This window comes from Lytechinus pictus, chromosome 11 (genome assembly GCF_037042905.1).
Source record: "Lytechinus pictus isolate F3 Inbred chromosome 11, Lp3.0, whole genome shotgun sequence".
NCBI lineage: Eukaryota > Metazoa > Echinodermata > Echinoidea > Temnopleuroida > Toxopneustidae > Lytechinus > Lytechinus pictus.
In genome coordinates, this window is record NC_087255.1 from 922,545 (window position 1) to 940,948 (window position 18,404).

Genomic DNA, 18,404 nt, shown 5'->3' on the forward strand with positions numbered 1-18,404 from the left:
ATAATTGGATAATGATCAGTAATATCAGAAAGGACTATTAAGGATTCTGGGGGTGGTAATGAGTTGCACAGTATATTGTCAAGGAGAGTGGCTGAGTGATTGCTAACACGCGTAGGTTTAGAAATTAATGGCAAGAACGAGGCTGAGTAAAGTGTTTCAAGAAAGTCATGTGAGAAATTGTTACTAGCATGTTTTAATAGATCGATATTAAAATCGCCCATTACAAATACATCTTTGTTAATAAAAATTAACGTTACTCAGAATAGATGTTATAAATTGAAAGAAATCATTATTATTTGAGTTTGGGGGTCTATAAATAATTCCAACTATATATCTTTGATATGAGGAATAGAAATTTCAACAAATAATGACTCAATAAACTCATTCATAAAATTAATTTCGTTTAGGGCAGTGAATTCAAAATTATTGGAAAGATAAAGTGCTACGCCCCCACCCGACTTTTTTGATCTGTTATTAACAATAAAATCATATCCATTTAATGCATAAGGTAAATTTGTGTCAGTTGTAAGCCAAGTTTCGGTCAAGCCAATAACTGAAAAAACATGTTTATTATGGTTGTCTAAAAGAATCTGAAGGTCTTCAAAATGTTTACTTATGCTTCTGATATTCATATGCAGTAAGGAAAATGAGTTAAAAAAAAAATTGTTACTTCTTTTAATTGTAATTGGGTTATATATTTCGAGGAGGGAATTGGAAGTGAACATTGATTAGAATCATTGGCATAATTTAACTCCTCAGATGATAGATTAAAGTTATCTGCAAAATTATTATTATATGAGGCTGAAGAGGTATTAAAGTCACTGGATTCTCTTTCAGATGAATCATTATCATAAAATTTGAAAGGTGAGTTATTTGTATCAGCCATTTAAAAATTTATCAAAACAGGAGAAGCATAAAACATAAACAATTTGTAAGGAAGATGGAATAATCCAACACTTCTTAAGCAGCATCTCAGCAAGCATCTGAAGAAAGGAAGAATGGAAATAGTCAGGCAAGAAGACAGATACAAACACAACACAAAACAAACATAAAATACTCTCATTTGGAAGAAAGTAACAAACGAAAACAGAAATAATATCTCTCATCTTTGGAGATGTATCATGCGGTGCTCCAGCTTAAAAATAAATGAACTGAATTACTCTTATATGGTAATAAAATAATAAGCAATTAGTATCTACTAAAAAGCGGAAAAGGGATATGCGTTTGTCAAAAAGAGAAACAATGAAAAATAAACAACAAAAACAATTAATAAACAACAAAATGGGAAAGCAAGCATGTATATACAAATACGAATAATACAAGCGAATGCAGAACAGAAGCGAATATCTACAATATATATAAAGATATAAAGAAAATGAAATTAGCATGCAATGGGGAAGGTATGCAAGAAAATATAAGCATAATATGCAGTACATGAATAGGGGATAAATATCATTAGACAAAATAGCATGCGAATATTAAAGCGTATACCGAATGAAACGAGCAAAAAAAAAAAAAAAAAAAAAAAAAAAATGAATACATGAAAATAAAGAACGTAGGTTGGGGAAAAACATGCAAAATATTTAATGAATCAAGCATTAAAAGAAATCAAGTGGGAATAACAGTGCAGCTATCACGGAATAACTTAATCAATTTGCTTCACCATTATAGCTTAACTTACCTCATAATATTTAGAAAAAATATAATTCCGTTCATTTTTTTTTTTATTCGCATAAAAACAATATTTTATTAATATGATAACTTTCAAAAGAATGTACATACATATACCAAACAAAAAATTGGGATGTGTCCAAGGATTTACCCAGTCAGAGATAAAATTAACACTATTTGGCTTCCCAGAATATTTTAGCATAGAGTTAGGCCATGGCCAACGTTAATTTAAACTGGGCTTCAGAGTACGTACGGGTCATTGAAAAGCACTCAAATCTGATTGCTAAAATGATTTTCAGGATCATTTAATCATGATAATTTACAAGCAAAGAAAACAACCAAAGATTGGATTTAAGTTAAATATGTTACAGCTCCAGGGTGTATTTCGTAATAAAATATGAATGGTGTTGGGCAACTGTTGGCAAGGAGGCACTTGCTCTCCTCGGCGATGTACGTGAAACATGAACAGGAGCTGTCTTCGAGGCAGCGGTGGCCGCAATCGATGAAACTTGACGCCGTGAAGGAGAAGCTGACGTGGTGACTGACGATGGCTTTACCCTTAATCAGAGTCTCAAAGTTTGTGGATTGCTTAAGACCTATTGTAATGTTACAAGAGGAAGATATGAATGATATTAAACAATGTGGTATTTATTGAGATTATCATCAAATTGCCAAAGTAGCAACAAATAAATGAATACACGAAATCTAATTAAAGATAAATGAACGTAGTTGCAGTAAAACACTGATTTCGTGAGAAAGTCAGTAAAACCAAGGTAAAATATTAATATATCATCGTGGATCTAGATCTGGTACAGTTACATAAACTGAACTTTGTTAAATCCTAATATCTAGCTAAAAAACGATCGCACTGAAGATCGCCTACACAGATAGGCACACGTGGGACAGTGTATTATTATTGCTGGAATAAAGACCCGACGGAAGTGACCGAATCCGCGCTTATTTTGCTTATTTCTCAGCAATTACACAATTTCTTCCAGAATCCTTTGGCACATATTTTTTATTCATACAAACAGACACTTTGGTGATCATTATATTAAATTCTGTAAAAAGTCATTTTGAGATCGTTCCCAAAACTGGAATTTACCTTTAACAATAAATGATTCATTGTAGGGCATTTTACTTGCTCAAGATGGGCCCGTTGCAGAAAGAGTTGCGTTAAACGCAACTAAAAAAAATATTGCGCAACTTGATTTTCAGCCAATGAAGCACCATTATTCGGAACTTGCGCTTGATATTTTGACTTGCGTTTAAACGCAACTCTTTCTGCAACGGGCCCCTGATGGCGTTTTAACTAAGTCTTTTCGGAAGATATGGGCCCAATTCTTGAATTATTTGCAGGATTGGCATATAATTTAGTTCAGTCAGACCGATAGATATAGGAACACGAAGTTATGAAATGAATGGCAATGTCGATATATATATCATATCATGAAATGGTTCTGTAGAGAAAATCATTTAGTGATTCCGGTCAGTTGCACATATTTTCTTCGTTTGAAGCATATGCCTGATAATTCTATGAGATTAAACTTTACACACCAACATGAACAATTACAATCATTTTATAGCGCGTAGATAATGTAGCTCATGATTGTAATGTTCTACAAAGTTCCGAAATCACTTTGATATAAAATCAATGTCAAAGAATTCAGAGACACCATTTTTCTTCTTCCAAATCCTCGCCTTTGTTATCGCTGCGAGTCTGGAGCGGTGAACTTGGTATTCAATTCCGCTCACAATAACACAATGTAAAGATGAATGATTCAATGCTTCTATTGAATGACACAGTCTGTCGATGACTTTCACCCGAAATTAATCAATACCAATTATTTTGCGCAATATTATGGAAACATAATTATTCGTTGAACATGTGCGGTATACATTTTTTCTATATTATTTCCTACATTTACATTTTTTGTTTACATACACATACAATCATGATACTGAAATAGTGAAACCTCTTATAAACATAAATAGAATAAATGTATGAATAATAGGAGTAATAACAATGGAAAGATGATAATAATGCTTTAGTAACGATAACAGGATCGGTAATAATACTAAATCATTATAATACTATTACTCATATCAATTATAGTAATAATGATGACAATGATAATAATAATATAAAAATAATCATAGTGATGATGATAATAGTGATGATAATGGGGGAGTCGTGGTCTAGTGTTGGAGATTCTCGTCTTTCAATCTGAAGGACGTGGGTTCGATTCCAAACCATGGCGTGTTTTCCTTCAGCAAGAAATTTATCCATATTGTGGTGAGGTAAATGGGTACCGGCAGGAAGTAATTCCTCAAAAAGCTGTGCGCACCTGAATCGGTAGACTAGTTTAGCCGGGGTAATAAAGGAGCGCCTTGAGCACCTAGCATGGTGGAGACGTGCGCTATATTAATAGCAATAATAATGACAATAATAATTAATGATAATAACAAACGCAAAGACAATTCTTCAAATCAACATTAGGCATGATAATCGCAAGAGTGCTTACCTGACTTAGGAGCAGAGGAGACAGTTGTTGCAGCCACAACTTGTGCAGTGGGTGTGGTAGATGTTGCAGTTGTTGCAGCCACAACATGTGCAGTGGGTGTGGTAGATGTTGCAGCCACAACTTGTGCAGTGGATGTGGTAGATATTGCAGTTGTTGCAGCCACAACTTGTGCAGGGGGTGTGGTAGATGTTGCTGATATTGCATCAGTTGACGGCTCTAAAACAGTTGTGGTGCATTCCTCTTCCTCATTATCACTTTCACTTGTATAGGGGGCGATTGTTGAAGATTCGGTTGCGTCTATAACAAAAGACATATCATCATTAAATGAATAATAATAATAATAATAATCCGTTTTTTATATAGCGCTTAATACATCGGAACGACGTGTCTAAGCGCTTTACAAATATATTATTACCCCGGTCATCGGATTCACTCAGTCATTCCCGCACACAATGTGTGCACATCCTCCACTCCCTGGGGAGTATTCCAGTCAGTCGCCGGTGAGGCGCACACAGTACTGGAGGCGTCGATCCTGGGGGGGGGGGGGGGCAGGGGGGCGATCGCCCCACCAATGAAAATATTGGGGGGGGGGGGCAAACATATCATTTTGCCCCCCCCCCCCCAATAATTCCGGATATGCATTAAGAAAAACAAGATTGTAATGTTCAGCAAGCGAGATTGAGATACACAACTCGTTCTTTATTTAAAATCGTGCTCAAAATGTCCGCTTTTCAGATTGGAATATAAAAATTTTCAGCTCGCGCTTCGCGCTCGCATCATCTCTGTAGCAAAAACCCATACTTTTTATGATTAAATTGGTGAATGTAAATGTCCCATTTTCAGTTCTAAGCCTCAAAAGAACTGCTTCAATTTGCAATAATCTTTTCTTGGATATATAGCTTGTTCTTTATCAAAAACGTCCAGTAAACTGTCATTTTTTAAGATCGAAATATTAAAATTTTCAGCTCGCGCTTCGCGCTCGCATCTATTCTCTTTTAGATACAAATTTTAATCATTGGTACCAAAAATGCTTAGAATATCAAGTTTTCAGCTCAGAATATAAAGAAATTTGAGCTCACTCTCGGCACTCGTACTATCTGTGTAGTGAGATACGTGTCTGTGTCTCATGAGTCATACATATATATATATATATATATATATATATATGTGTGTGTGTGTGTGTGTGTGTGTGTGTATATAATATATATATATATATGTATGTGTGTGTGTGTGGGTGGGTGTTTTGTACGATCGAGCGCCTTTGGAACGTTAATGATTTCGCCCCCCCAATCTGAAAAATGGATCGACGCCAGCTACAATGACTTTCACATCCTACCGGGTACCCATTTAGCACCTGGGTCGAGAGTGGCAAAGTGTGGATTAACGCCTTGCCAAAGGAAGCCTGACCGCGGTGGGATTCGAACACACGACCCTCTGTTTACAAGGCGAGAGTCAGAACCACTACACCACGGCTTATCCATAATGAATAATGAAAATTATATTTTTTAAACTGAAATTTTAACTTCCTTCGTGCATCTCATTTGATCGGATGTTACAAGCTTTGCAAAATCTCTAGATTATAACGATTATCCTAATTTTAACGATGCACTTAGTTTTTAAGACGTTCATTTGAGGAAAAAAAAATTATGACTATATTGCTTCACTCAATTTCAGGATTTTTTTTAGACCATCGACAGAAATGCTTTCATTGATATACATGTGATGCTTGTTATCAAAACGAATTTAATTCAAAGTCTATAAAAAAAGATTTGGATGGAAAATATAAATAAATGAGAAAATTTAGCCTATTAAAAAGCGACATTTTTGCTGTGGTGCGTAACCTACATGGGATGTTCACCCTGACGAAAATTTTGTCAAAATGGCAGAAAATATTTAAAAATATATATTAGTGAAGGTTTGAGGAAAATTCATTAAAGATTAAGAAAGTTATTAGAATTTCAAGGTTTTTTTTTCGGTGACGTCATAAACGAGCAGTTGCCCCCAGGAGAGTTGCTAGGCCTTTTCCAATGGAGGGAGGGGGGGAGGGATGAGGCCCTGATTACCAACAAATATCGGTACCGATTACCAACGACCATGAGTCATGGTAGAATTCCCCATTCTTCTCAGTCTCGTGTTCTTTTGTTATATCCTGGGGCAGATCCAGCTTTCATCAATCGAAGGGGGCGGAAAATGACTTTCATTCACATTTTCCCCGTCGCAAAAATGTATTCTTATTATTATTATTTCACTTTTTTAGGAGTTTAATAGTCCTAACTAAAATTTCATTCTTACAAACAGGATAGGTGGCCTGAAAATAAATCACCATGCGACCGCAAAGCGCGAGCTAAATATTTTGGATATTAATAAAAAATTAAATATTTTGAGCAGCTTTTTACGAAATAGATGCGTATTCAACTAAACAATCCTGCGAGCGCGAAGCGCGAGCTGAAATTTTTAATATACAGGCCTGCAGAAAGACCTGTTACAGACTGTTCGCAATGATCCATGAATAGAATACATATCTCACCAATCCAAAACGCGACATTTTCAGAGCGCGAAACGCGATCTGAAAATGTTTATATTTCGACCTAAGTATGAAGAGGATGGATATATCAAGCAAACAACTGATGCGAGCTGAAAATTTTGATTTCCGACCACTCAGAAAAATTGACACTTCAAGCGCTTCTTGTATGCATAATATGCATAGCAATTCATGCGAGTGCGAGCTGAATTTTTGATTTCCCGACCTAAAAATTCCAAGCACTTTTTCTCATCATAAACTCATAAATAGAATATATATCTCACCAATCAAATAATGCAACGCGAGCTATAAACTGATCTTGTTACCCTGATTAAGTTTATTTGAATAAAAAATAAATTGTTGAAAATTATACTTACGAGCAGGAGATTGTGGGTTGGTGAATTCCTCCGCTGCCATCTCTTCGTCTAAAACTGATTCTGATGAAGATACAATTTAATTCAAACCAAACTCATATATTTACATACAGTTAATAAAATTTACTGTGTCTCTTACAACAATTGTAATGCATCTATAAGGAATTAAATCGTGTATTGATACTTTGGGCAGAACAAAAGTTTCGTGTACTAAATTGGGCCATTAATGTTTTATTCAATTGTTCCATATATAAGTAATCAGTCATGTTTGGCTCCAGATACCACCTTCCACATGCACCCACACCCACACCCGCGCGCATATACAGACTCTCTGTGGGTTTAAATTATATATTTTTTTTGTCCTCTCCAACATGACAATTATTACAATAGATCATACATAATAATGAATGAAAATATGAATATCTAATTATTCTGGGATGATATTTCTTATTCAAGTAATAAGAACAAACATCACTAAAAGTAATAAATTCAAATATACCTGCTTTTCTTCTTTTTCGATGTAGAGAAAATCATTTAGTGATTCCGGTCAGTTGCACATATTTTCTTCGTTTGAAGCATATGCATGATAGTTCTATGAGATTAAACTTTACACACCAACATGAACAATTACAATCATTTTATAGCGCGTAGATAATGTAGCTCATGATTGTAATGTTCTACAAAGTTCCGAAATCACTTTGATATAAAATCAATGTCAAAGAATTCAGAGACACCATTTTTCTTCTTCCAAATCCTCGCCTTTGTTATCGCTGCGAGTCTGGAGCGGTGAACTTGGTATTTAATTCCGCTCACAATAACACAATGTAAAGATGAATGATTCAATGCTTCTATTGAATGACACAGTCTGTCGATGACTTTCACCCGAAATTAATCAATACCAATTATTTTGCGCAATATTATGGAAACATAATTATTCGTTGAACATGTGCGGTATACATTTTTTCTATATTATTTCCTACATTTACATTTTTTGTTTACATACACATACAATCATGATACTGAAATAGTGAAACCTCTTATAAACATAAATAGAATAAACGTATGAATAATAGGAGTAATAACAATGGAAAGATGATAATAATGCTTTAGTAACGATAACAGGATCGGTAATAATACTAAATCATTATAATACTATTACTCATATCAATTATAGTAATAATGATGACAATGATAATAATAATATAAAAATAATCATAGTGATGATGATAATAGTGATGATAATGGGGGAGTCGTGGTCTAGTGTTGGAGATTCTCGTCTTTCAATCTGAAGGACGTGGGTTCGATTCCAAACCATGGCGTGTTTTCCTTCAGCAAGAAATTTATCCATATTGTGGTGAGGTAAATGGGTACCGGCAGGAAGTAATTCCTCAAAAAGCTGTGCGCACCTGAATCGGTAGACTAGCTTAGCCGGGGTAATAAAGGAGCGCCTTGAGCACCTAGCATGGTGGAGACGTGCGCTATATTAATAGCAATAATAATGACAATAATAATTAATGATAATAACAAACGCAAAGACAATTCTTCAAATCAACATTAGGCATGATAATCGCAAGAGTGCTTACCTGACTTAGGAGCAGAGGAGACAGTTGTTGCAGCCACAACTTGTGCAGTGGGTGTGGTAGATGTTGCAGTTGTTGCAGCCACAACATGTGCAGTGGGTGTGGTAGATGTTGCAGCCACAACTTGTGCAGTGGATGTGGTAGATATTGCAGTTGTTGCAGCCACAACTTGTGCAGGGGGTGTGGTAGATGTTGCTGACATTGCATCAGTTGACGGCTCTAAAACAGTTGTGGTGCATTCCTCTTCCTCATTATCACTTTCACTTGTATAGGGGGCGATTGTTGAAGATTCGGTTGCGTCTATAACAAAAGACATATCATCATTAAATGAATAATAATAATAATAATAATCCGTTTTTTATATAGCGCTCAATACATCGGAACGACGTGTCTAAGCGCTTTACAGATATATTATTACCCCGGTCATCGGATTCACTCAGTCATTCCCGCACACAATGTGTGCACATCCTCCACTCCCTGGGGAGTATTCCAGTCAGTCGCCGGTGAGGCGCACACAGTACTGGAGGCGTCGATCCTGGGGGGGCAGGGGGGCGATCGCCCCACCAATGAAAATATTGGGGGGGGGGCAAACATATCATTTTGCCCCCCCCCCCCCCAATAATTCCGGATATGCATTAAGAAAAACAAGATTGTAATGTTCAGCAAGCGAGATTGAGATACACAACTCGTTCTTTATTTAAAATCGTGCTCAAAATGTCCGCTTTTCAGATTGGAATATAAAAATTTTCAGCTCGCGCTTCGCGCTCGCATCATCTCTGTAGCAAAAACCCATACTTTTTATGATTAAATTGGTGAATGTAAATGTCCCATTTTCAGTTCTAAGCCTCAAAAGAACTGCTTCAATTTGCAATAATCTTTTCTTGGATATATAGCTTGTTCTTTATCAAAAACGTCCAGTAAACTGTCATTTTTTAAGATCGAAATATTAAAATTTTCAGCTCGCGCTTCGCGCTCGCATCTATTCTCTTTTAGATACAAATTTTAATCATTGGTACCAAAAATGCTATCAAGTTTTCAGCTCAGAATATAAAGAAATTTGAGCTCACTCTCGGCACACATATATATATATATATATATATATGTGTGTGTGTGTGTGTGTGTGTGTGTGTGTATATATAATATATATATATATATGTATGTGTGTGTGTGTGGGTGGGTGTTTTGTACGATCGAGCGCCTTTGGAACGTTAATGATTTCGCCCCCCCAATCTGAAAAATGGATCGACGCCAGCTACAATGACTTTCACATCCTACCGGGTACCCATTTAGCACCTGGGTCGAGAGTGGCAAAGTGTGGATTAACGCCTTGCCAAAGGACGCCTGACCGCGGTGGGATTCGAACACACGACCCTCTGTTTACAAGGCGAGAGTCAGAACCACTACACCACGGCTCATCCATAATGAATAATGAAAATTATATTTTTTTAACTGAAATTTTAACTTCCTTCGTGCATCTCATTTGATCGGATGTTACAAGCTTTGCAAAATCTCTAGATTATAACGATTATCCTAATTTTAACGATGCACTTAGTTTTTAAGACGTTCATTTGAGGAAAAAAAAATTATGACTATATTGCTTCACTCAATTTCAGGATTTTTTTTAGACCATCGACAGAAATGCTTTCATTGATATACATGTGATGCTTGTTATCAAAACGAATTTAATTCAAAGTCTATAAAAAAAGATTTGGATGGAAAATATAAATAAATGAGAAAATTTAGCCTATTAAAAAGCGACATTTTTGCTGTGGTGCGTAACCTACATGGGATGTTCACCCTGACGAAAATTTTGTCAAAATGGCAGAAAATATTTAAAAATATATATTAGTGAAGGTTTGAGGAAAATTCATTAAAGATTAAGAAAGTTATTAGAATTTCAAGGTTTTTTTTTCGGTGACGTCATAAACGAGCAGTTGCCCCCAGGAGAGTTGCTAGGCCTTTTCCAATGGAGGGAGGGGGGAGGGATGAGGCCCTGATTACCAACAAATATCGGTACCGATTACCAACGACCATGAGTCATGGTAGAGTTCCCCATTCTTCTCAGTCTCGTGTTCTTTCGTTATATCCTGGGGCAGATCCAGCTTTCATCAATCGAAGGGGGCGGAAAATGACTTTCATTCACATTTTCCCCGTCGCAAAAATTTATTATTATTATTATTATTTCACTTTTTTAGGAGTTTAATAGTCCTAACTAAAATGTAATTCTTACAAACATGAAAGGTGGCCTGAAAATGAATCTTCTCAGTCTCGTGTTCTTTCGTTATATCCTGGGGCAGATCCAGGTTTCATCAATCGAAGGGGGCGGAAAATGACTTTCATTCACATTTTCCCCGTCGCAAAAATGTATTCTTCTTATTATTATTTCACTTTTTTAGGAGTTTAATAGTCCTAACTAAAATTTCATTCTTACAAACAGGATAGGTGGCCTGAAAATAAATCACCATGCGACCGCAAAGCGCGAGCTAAATATTTTGGATATTAATAAAAAATTAAATATTTTGAGCAGCTTTTCACGAAATAGATGCGTATTCAACTAAACAATCCTGCGAGCGCGAAGCGCGAGCTGAAATTTTTAATATACAGGCCTGCAGAAAGACCTGTTACAGACTGTTCGCAATGATCCATGAATAGAATACATATCTCACCAATCCAAAACGCGACATTTTCAGAGCGCGAAACGCGATCTGAAAATGTTTATATTTCGACCTAAGTATGAAGAGGATGGATATATCAAGCAAACAACTGATGCGAGCTGAAAATTTTGATTTCCGACCACTCAGAAAAATTGACACTTCAAGCGCTTCTTGTATGAATAATATGCATAGCAATTCATGCGAGTGCGAGCTGAATTTTTGATTTCCCGACCTAAAAATTCCAAGCACTTTTTCTCATCATAAACTCATAAATAGAATATATATCTCCCCAATCAAATAATGCAACGCGAGCTATAAACTGATCTTGTTACCCTGATTAAGTTTATTTGAATAAAAAATAAATTGTTGAAAATTATACTTACGAGCAGGAGATTGTGGGTTGGTGAATTCCTCCGCTGCCATCTCTTCGTCTAAAACTGATTCTGATGAAGATACAATTTAATTCAAACCAAACTCATATATTTACATACAGTTAATAAAATTTACTGTGTCTCTTACAACAATTGTAATGCATCTATAAGGAATTAAATCGTGTATTGATACTTTGGGCAGAACAAAAGTTTCGTGTACTAAATTGGGCCATTAATGTTTTATTCAATTGTTCCATATATAAGTAATCAGTCATGTTTGGCTCCAGATACCACCTTCCACATGCACCCACACCCACACCCGCGCGCATATACAGACTCTCTGTGGGTTTAAATTATATATTTTTTTTTGTCCTCTCCAACATGACAATTATTACAATAGATCATACATAATAATGAATGAAAATATGAATATCTAATTATTCTGGGATGATATTTCTTATTCAAGTAATAAGAACAAACATCACTAAAAGTAATAAATTCAAATATACCTGCTTTTCTTCTTTTTCGATGTAGAGAAAATCATTTAGTGATTCCGGTCAGTTGCACATATTTTCTTCGTTTGAAGCATATGCATGATAATTCTATGAGATTAAACTTTACACACCAACATGAACAATTACAATCATTTTATAGCGCGTAGATAATGTAGCTCATGATTGTAATGTTCTACAAAGTTCCGAAATCACTTTGATATAAAATCAATGTCAAAGAATTCAGAGACACCATTTTTCTTCTTCCAAATCCTCGCCTTTGTTATCGCTGCGAGTCTGGAGCGGTGAACTTGGTATTCAATTCCGCTCACAATAACACAATGTAAAGATGAATGATTCAATGCTTCTATTGAATGACACAGTCTGTCGATGACTTTCACCCGAAATTAATCAATACCAATTATTTTGCGCAATATTATGGAAACATAATTATTCGTTGAACATGTGCGGTATACATTTTTTCTATATTATTTCCTACATTTACATTTTTTGTTTACATACACATACAATCATGATACTGAAATAGTGAAACCTCTTATAAACATAAATAGAATAAACGTATGAATAATAGGAGTAATAACAATGGAAAGATGATAATAATGCTTTAGTAACGATAACAGGATCGGTAATAATACTAAATCATTATAATACTATTACTCATATCAATTATAGTAATAATGATGACAATGATAATAATAATATAAAAATAATCATAGTGATGATGATAATAGTGATGATAATGGGGGAGTCGTGGTCTAGTGTTGGAGATTCTCGTCTTTCAATCTGAAGGACGTGGGTTCGATTCCAAACCATGGCGTGTTTTCCTTCAGCAAGAAATTTATCCATATTGTGGTGAGGTAAATGGGTACCGGCAGGAAGTAATTCCTCAAAAAGCTGTGCTCACCTGAATCGGTAGACTAGCTTAGCCGGGATAATAAGGGAGCGCCTTGAGCACCTAGCATGGTGGAGACGTGCGCTATATTAATAGCAATAATAATGACAATAATAATTAATGATAATAACAAACGCAAAGACAATTCTTCAAATCAACATTAGGCATGATAATCGCAAGAGTGCTTACCTGACTTAGGAGCAGAGGAGACAGTTGTTGCAGCCACAACTTGTGCAGTGGGTGTGGTAGATGTTGCAGTTGTTGCAGCCACAACATGTGCAGTGGGTGTGGTAGATGTTGCAGCCACAACTTGTGCAGTGGATGTGGTAGATATTGTAGTTGTTGCAGCCACAACTTGTGCAGGGGGTGTGGTAGATGTTGCTGATATTGCATCAGTTGACGGCTCTAAAACAGTTGTGGTGCATTCCTCTTCCTCATTATCACTTTCACTTGTATAGGGGGGGATTGTTGAAGATTCGGTTGCGTCTATAACAAAAGACATATCATCATTAAATGAAAAATAATAATAATAATAATCCGTTTTTTATATAGCGCTTAATACATCGGAACGACGTGTCTAAGCGCTTTACAGATATATTATTACCCCGGTCATCGGATTCATTCAGTCATTCCCGCACACAATGTGTGCACATCCTTCACTCCCTGGGGAGTATTCCAGTCAGTCGCCGGTGAGGCGCACACAGTACTGGACAAGCTACAATGACTTTCACATCCTACCGGGTACCCATTAAGCACCTGGGTCGAGAGTGGCAAAGTGTGGATTAACGCCTTGCCAAAGAACGCCTGACCGCGGTGGGATTCGAACACACGACCCTCTGTTTACAAGGCGAGAGTCAGAACCACTACACCACGGCTCCTCCATAATGAATAATGAAAATTATATTTTTTAAACTGAAATTTTAACTTCCTTCGTGCATCTCATTTGATCGGATGTTACAAGCTTTGCAAAATCTCTAGATTATAACGATTATCCTAATTTTAACGATGTACTTAGTTTTTAAGACGTTCATTTGATGAAAAAAAATTATGACTATATTGCTTCACTCAATTTCAGGATCTTTTTTAGACCATCGACAGAAATGCTTTCATTGATATACATGTGATGCTTGTTATCAAAACGAATTTAATTCAAAGTCTATAAAAAAAGATTTGGATGGAAAATATAAATAAATGAGAAAATTTAGCCTATTAAAAAGCGACATTTTTGCTGCGGTGCGTAACCTACATGGGATGTTCACCCTGACGAAAATTTTGTCAAAATGGCAGAAAATATTTAAAAATATATATTAGTGAAGGTTTGAGGAAAATTCATTAAAGATTAAGAAAGTTATTAGAATTTCAAGGTTTTTTTTTCGGTGACGTCATAAACAAGCAGTTGCCCCCAGGAGAGTTGCTAGGCCTTTTCCAATGGAGGGAGGGGGAGGGATGAGGCCCTGATTACCAACAAATATCGGTACCGATTACCAACGACCATGAGTCATGGTAGAGTTCCCCATTCTTCTCAGTCTCGTGTTCTTTCGTTATATCCTGGGGCAGATCCAGCTTTCATCAATCGAAGGGGGCGGAAAATGACTTTCATTCACATTTTCCCCGTCGCAAAAATGTATTATTATTATTATTATTTCACTTTTTTAGGAGTTTAATAGTCCTAACTAAAATGTCATTCTTACAAACATGAAAGGTGGCCTGAAAATGAATCTTCTCAGTCTCGTGTTCTTTCGTTATATCCTGGGGCAGATCCAGCTTTCATCAATCGAAGGGGGCGGAAAATGACTTTCATTCACATTTTCCCCGTCGCAAAAATGTATTCTTATTATTATTATTTCACTTTTTTAGGAGTTTAATAGTCCTAACTAAAATTTCATTCTTACAAACAGGATAGGTGGCCTGAAAATAAATCACCATGCGACCGCAAAGCGCGAGCTAAATATTTTGGATATTAATAAAAAATTAAATATTTTGAGCAGCTTTTCACGAAATAGATGCGTATTCAACTAAACAATCCTGCGAGCGCGAAGCGCGAGCTGAAATTTTTAATATAAAGGCCTGCAGAAAGACCTGTTACAGACTGTTCGCAATGATCCATGAATAGAATACATATCTCACCAATCCAAAACGCGACATTTTCAGAGCGCGAAACGCGATCTGAAAATGTTTATATTTCGACCTAAGTATGAAGAGGATGGATATATCAAGCAAACAACTGATGCGAGCTGAAAATTTTGATTTCCGACCACTCAGAAAAATTGACACTTCAAGCGCTTCTTGTATGCATAATATGCATAGCAATTCATGCGAGTGCGAGCTGAATTTTTGATTTCCCGACCTAAAAATTCCAAGCACTTTTTCTCATCATAAACTCATAAATAGAATATATATCTCACCAATCAAATAATGCAACGCGAGCTATAAACTGATCTTGTTACCCTGATTAAGTTTATTTGAATAAAAAATAAATTGTTGAAAATTATACTTACGAGCAGGAGATTGTGGGTTGGTGAATTCCTCCGCTGCCATCTCTTCGTCTAAAACTGATTCTGATGAAGATACAATTTAATTCAAACCAAACTCATATATTTACATACAGTTAATAAAATTTACTGTGTCTCTTACAACAATTGTAATGCATCTATAAGGAATTAAATCGTGTATTGATACTTTGGGCAGAACAAAAGTTTCGTGTACTAAATTGGGCCATTAATGTTTTATTCAATTGTTCCATATATAAGTAATCAGTCATGTTTGGCTCCAGATACCACCTTCCACATGCACCCACACCCACACCCGCGCGCATATACAGACTCTCTGTGGGTTTAAATTATATTTTTTTTTGTCCTCTCCAACATGACAATTATTACAATAGATCATACATAATAATGAATGAAAATATGAATATCTAATTATTCTGGGATGATATTTCTTATTCAAGTAATAAGAACAAACATCACTAAAAGTAATAAATTCAAATATACCTGCTTTTCTTCTTTTTCGATACAAGACGTTCATTCATTTTTAGTTTAATTATGAAAAAATAATAATTTTACGTAATTTTGGAAAACCTCATTTATTCTACATTGTTTCTTTTCTTTTTAATATTAAAGTTAATAATGTAACTTCAAAATCAGTTAATTCTGTTAAGTTCTTAGACATTGTACTTGATGACATATTTTCTTACAAGGAACACCGCTTTTTGCTATAAAAAGATGTCAAGAAATTAGCTAAATAACGTAAAAATCTTACAAAAAAGAAATTCGCTCATGCTTGATAATGTTTATTACTAACTGATATATAACTAATATATATTACTAACATGTATATATTATGGTTATATCATAGAGGCATGTTGTAGCACTACAAAACTAAATCACATGTACATACTCCAAAAAAGGAATTTTACCTAATTTGTTCTATATACCCAATACTTTACCTTTAGATTAAATACGTTGACAGTTTTTGTTATTCATAAAAATCAAATTACAATTCTAAAATATTACGTCAATCAGAAGATATCACCCCTTACTATAATAAATCTATTTAAATATAACAAAGATTACCATCAATACAAAACTCGTTCCCACTACTAATAGAATTTCATAAATGTGAGAAACTTTACATATACAACAGCTTTGGCAACTCTATTATTTTAATATTTTGTGAAAGAAATTGATGACGAGAACAATGGTAGGCGTAGATTAAATCAAGCCTGCCTTTGGAAAAATTGATAATGTCGAAAAATGTCACTGCTGGGAATCGAACCTGGACCTCAGCTTCGAACGCCGGTGCCTTAACCGCTAGACCACAGAGACTGGTTAGTAGCAAGGGCAACCCCAATCCGAGTGACCGTCAGAAAAACAGATTTTCGACACCATACCAATTATAATTTCCCTTGTCGGGTGAAGGTAGGTTTTGAACAATGACAAGCCGCCATGCCCCAGCTGGACCAAAGCTATTGCTTAGATACAGTACATGCACATGTATGAGAGAAATTATACATGTACATCAGCTTTATATATATATATATATATATATATATATATATATATATATATATATATATATATATATATATATATATATATATGTGTGTGTGTGTACATTATGTATGTATATAAACGTATATTGGTCTGTGTGGGTTTGTGTGTAATAGAACAAATGTTATTACAACAAAAGTATCTAACAACATTAAAAAGAAATTATTTTACATAATGAGATTTCAGGGAAATTTATAGTAGGGTGAAATCATTTGTATGCTGGTAGTTGCTATTATTACCTTGACATCTTTTGCCAGTAAAGCTGAAGGGGCAGTGACACTCGTATCCATCAATGGTCTCTTTACAGGTACCTCCGTGTAGACAAGGGTTAGACAAGCAATCTGAGAGGGATATGCATAATAAAAAAAACATATATTATATGTAAATAGTTATTGTTGTTCTGCTCTGAAGCGCCTTGAGCATCTAATCAAGATGGAAAGTGCGCTATATAAATCTTATGTATTATCATTATTATTACTAAAAAGGTGGCAGATCTATTAATATTGGCCAAACCAACATTATTTGAGAGGTTCTGTTAATTCTGAAATCTTTGGTCGATAAATACAAGAACTGCTGCTTATTCTAACATCTATTCTTATTTAATAACCATAATATAACCGCGTTCCGCAGCACCACCAACACCACTACCACCATTCAGCGAAAGAAAACAGGAAGAGAAAATAATTTCATATTATGGATAAGCACTCTTTGTTTTTTTCTGATAAGACTACAGCTTAACTTTAATTGATTTTTACTATGAAGGGAATTGTCAGTACAAAAATAAGTGAAAAAGAAAAACTTTAAGTAAAAATTTCTTGTATCGTATGCTAGACGGTCACGACATTACAAATCCCATCTATTATCATTATTACTGTTATTGTTGCACTTAAAGGGCAGTTAAACAATGTCGCCTGGTTTAAACAGACGGTGTGCGTACAAAACTTTCCCTTTTTGTACTGATTGGGATCATGGACGTGATACGTAAACTTACTGATCAAACATTCCAAGCGCGAAGCGCGAGCTGAAAATTTGTCGAATTCGGATTTGAAGAGGGGCCATCTAAGGCTTTATGTGGGAATTCACGAACCAAATGATGCGAGCGCGAAGCATGGCTAAAAATCCTGGATATTCATACGAGAAAAGGCAACATTTAAGGACTGTTTTTAGGAGTCCCTGAAGAGCAGACATACATGTATATCAGTATTCCACTAATGCAGAGCTGCAACCTTTAAAATAAAATAGTAATAATCCA

At 35.4% G+C, this 18,404-nt stretch overlaps 1 protein-coding gene across 1 annotated transcript; it reads right to left on the bottom strand.

Annotated features, from left to right (window-relative positions):
• Nucleotides 1-972: 972 nt before the first annotated feature.
• Nucleotides 973-15,638, bottom strand: LOC129271291 (uncharacterized). Its single transcript, XM_064106546.1, has 8 exons — nucleotides 15,599-15,638; nucleotides 13,290-13,586; nucleotides 11,709-11,768; nucleotides 8,675-8,971; nucleotides 7,095-7,154; nucleotides 4,197-4,493; nucleotides 2,109-2,267; nucleotides 973-983 (listed from the first exon to the last, which is right to left on the bottom strand). Exons 1-8 carry the CDS (start codon nucleotides 15,636-15,638, stop codon nucleotides 973-975), a joined length of 1,221 nt encoding a protein of 406 aa, XP_063962616.1.
• Between the last annotated feature and the right edge of the window lie 2,766 nt (nucleotides 15,639-18,404).

Coding starts and splice junctions, on each gene's coding strand:
- LOC129271291 (XM_064106546.1), bottom strand. CDS start 15,638: ATGGCAGCGGAGGAATTCACCAACCCACAATCTCCTGCTC. Junction 13,587..15,598: donor CAACCCACAATCTCCTGCTC/GTAAGTATAATT, acceptor CTTTTGTTATAG/ACGCAACCGAATCTTCAACA. Junction 11,769..13,289: donor CTCCTCTGCTCCTAAGTCAG/GTAAGCACTCTT, acceptor TATCTTCATCAG/AATCAGTTTTAGACGAAGAG.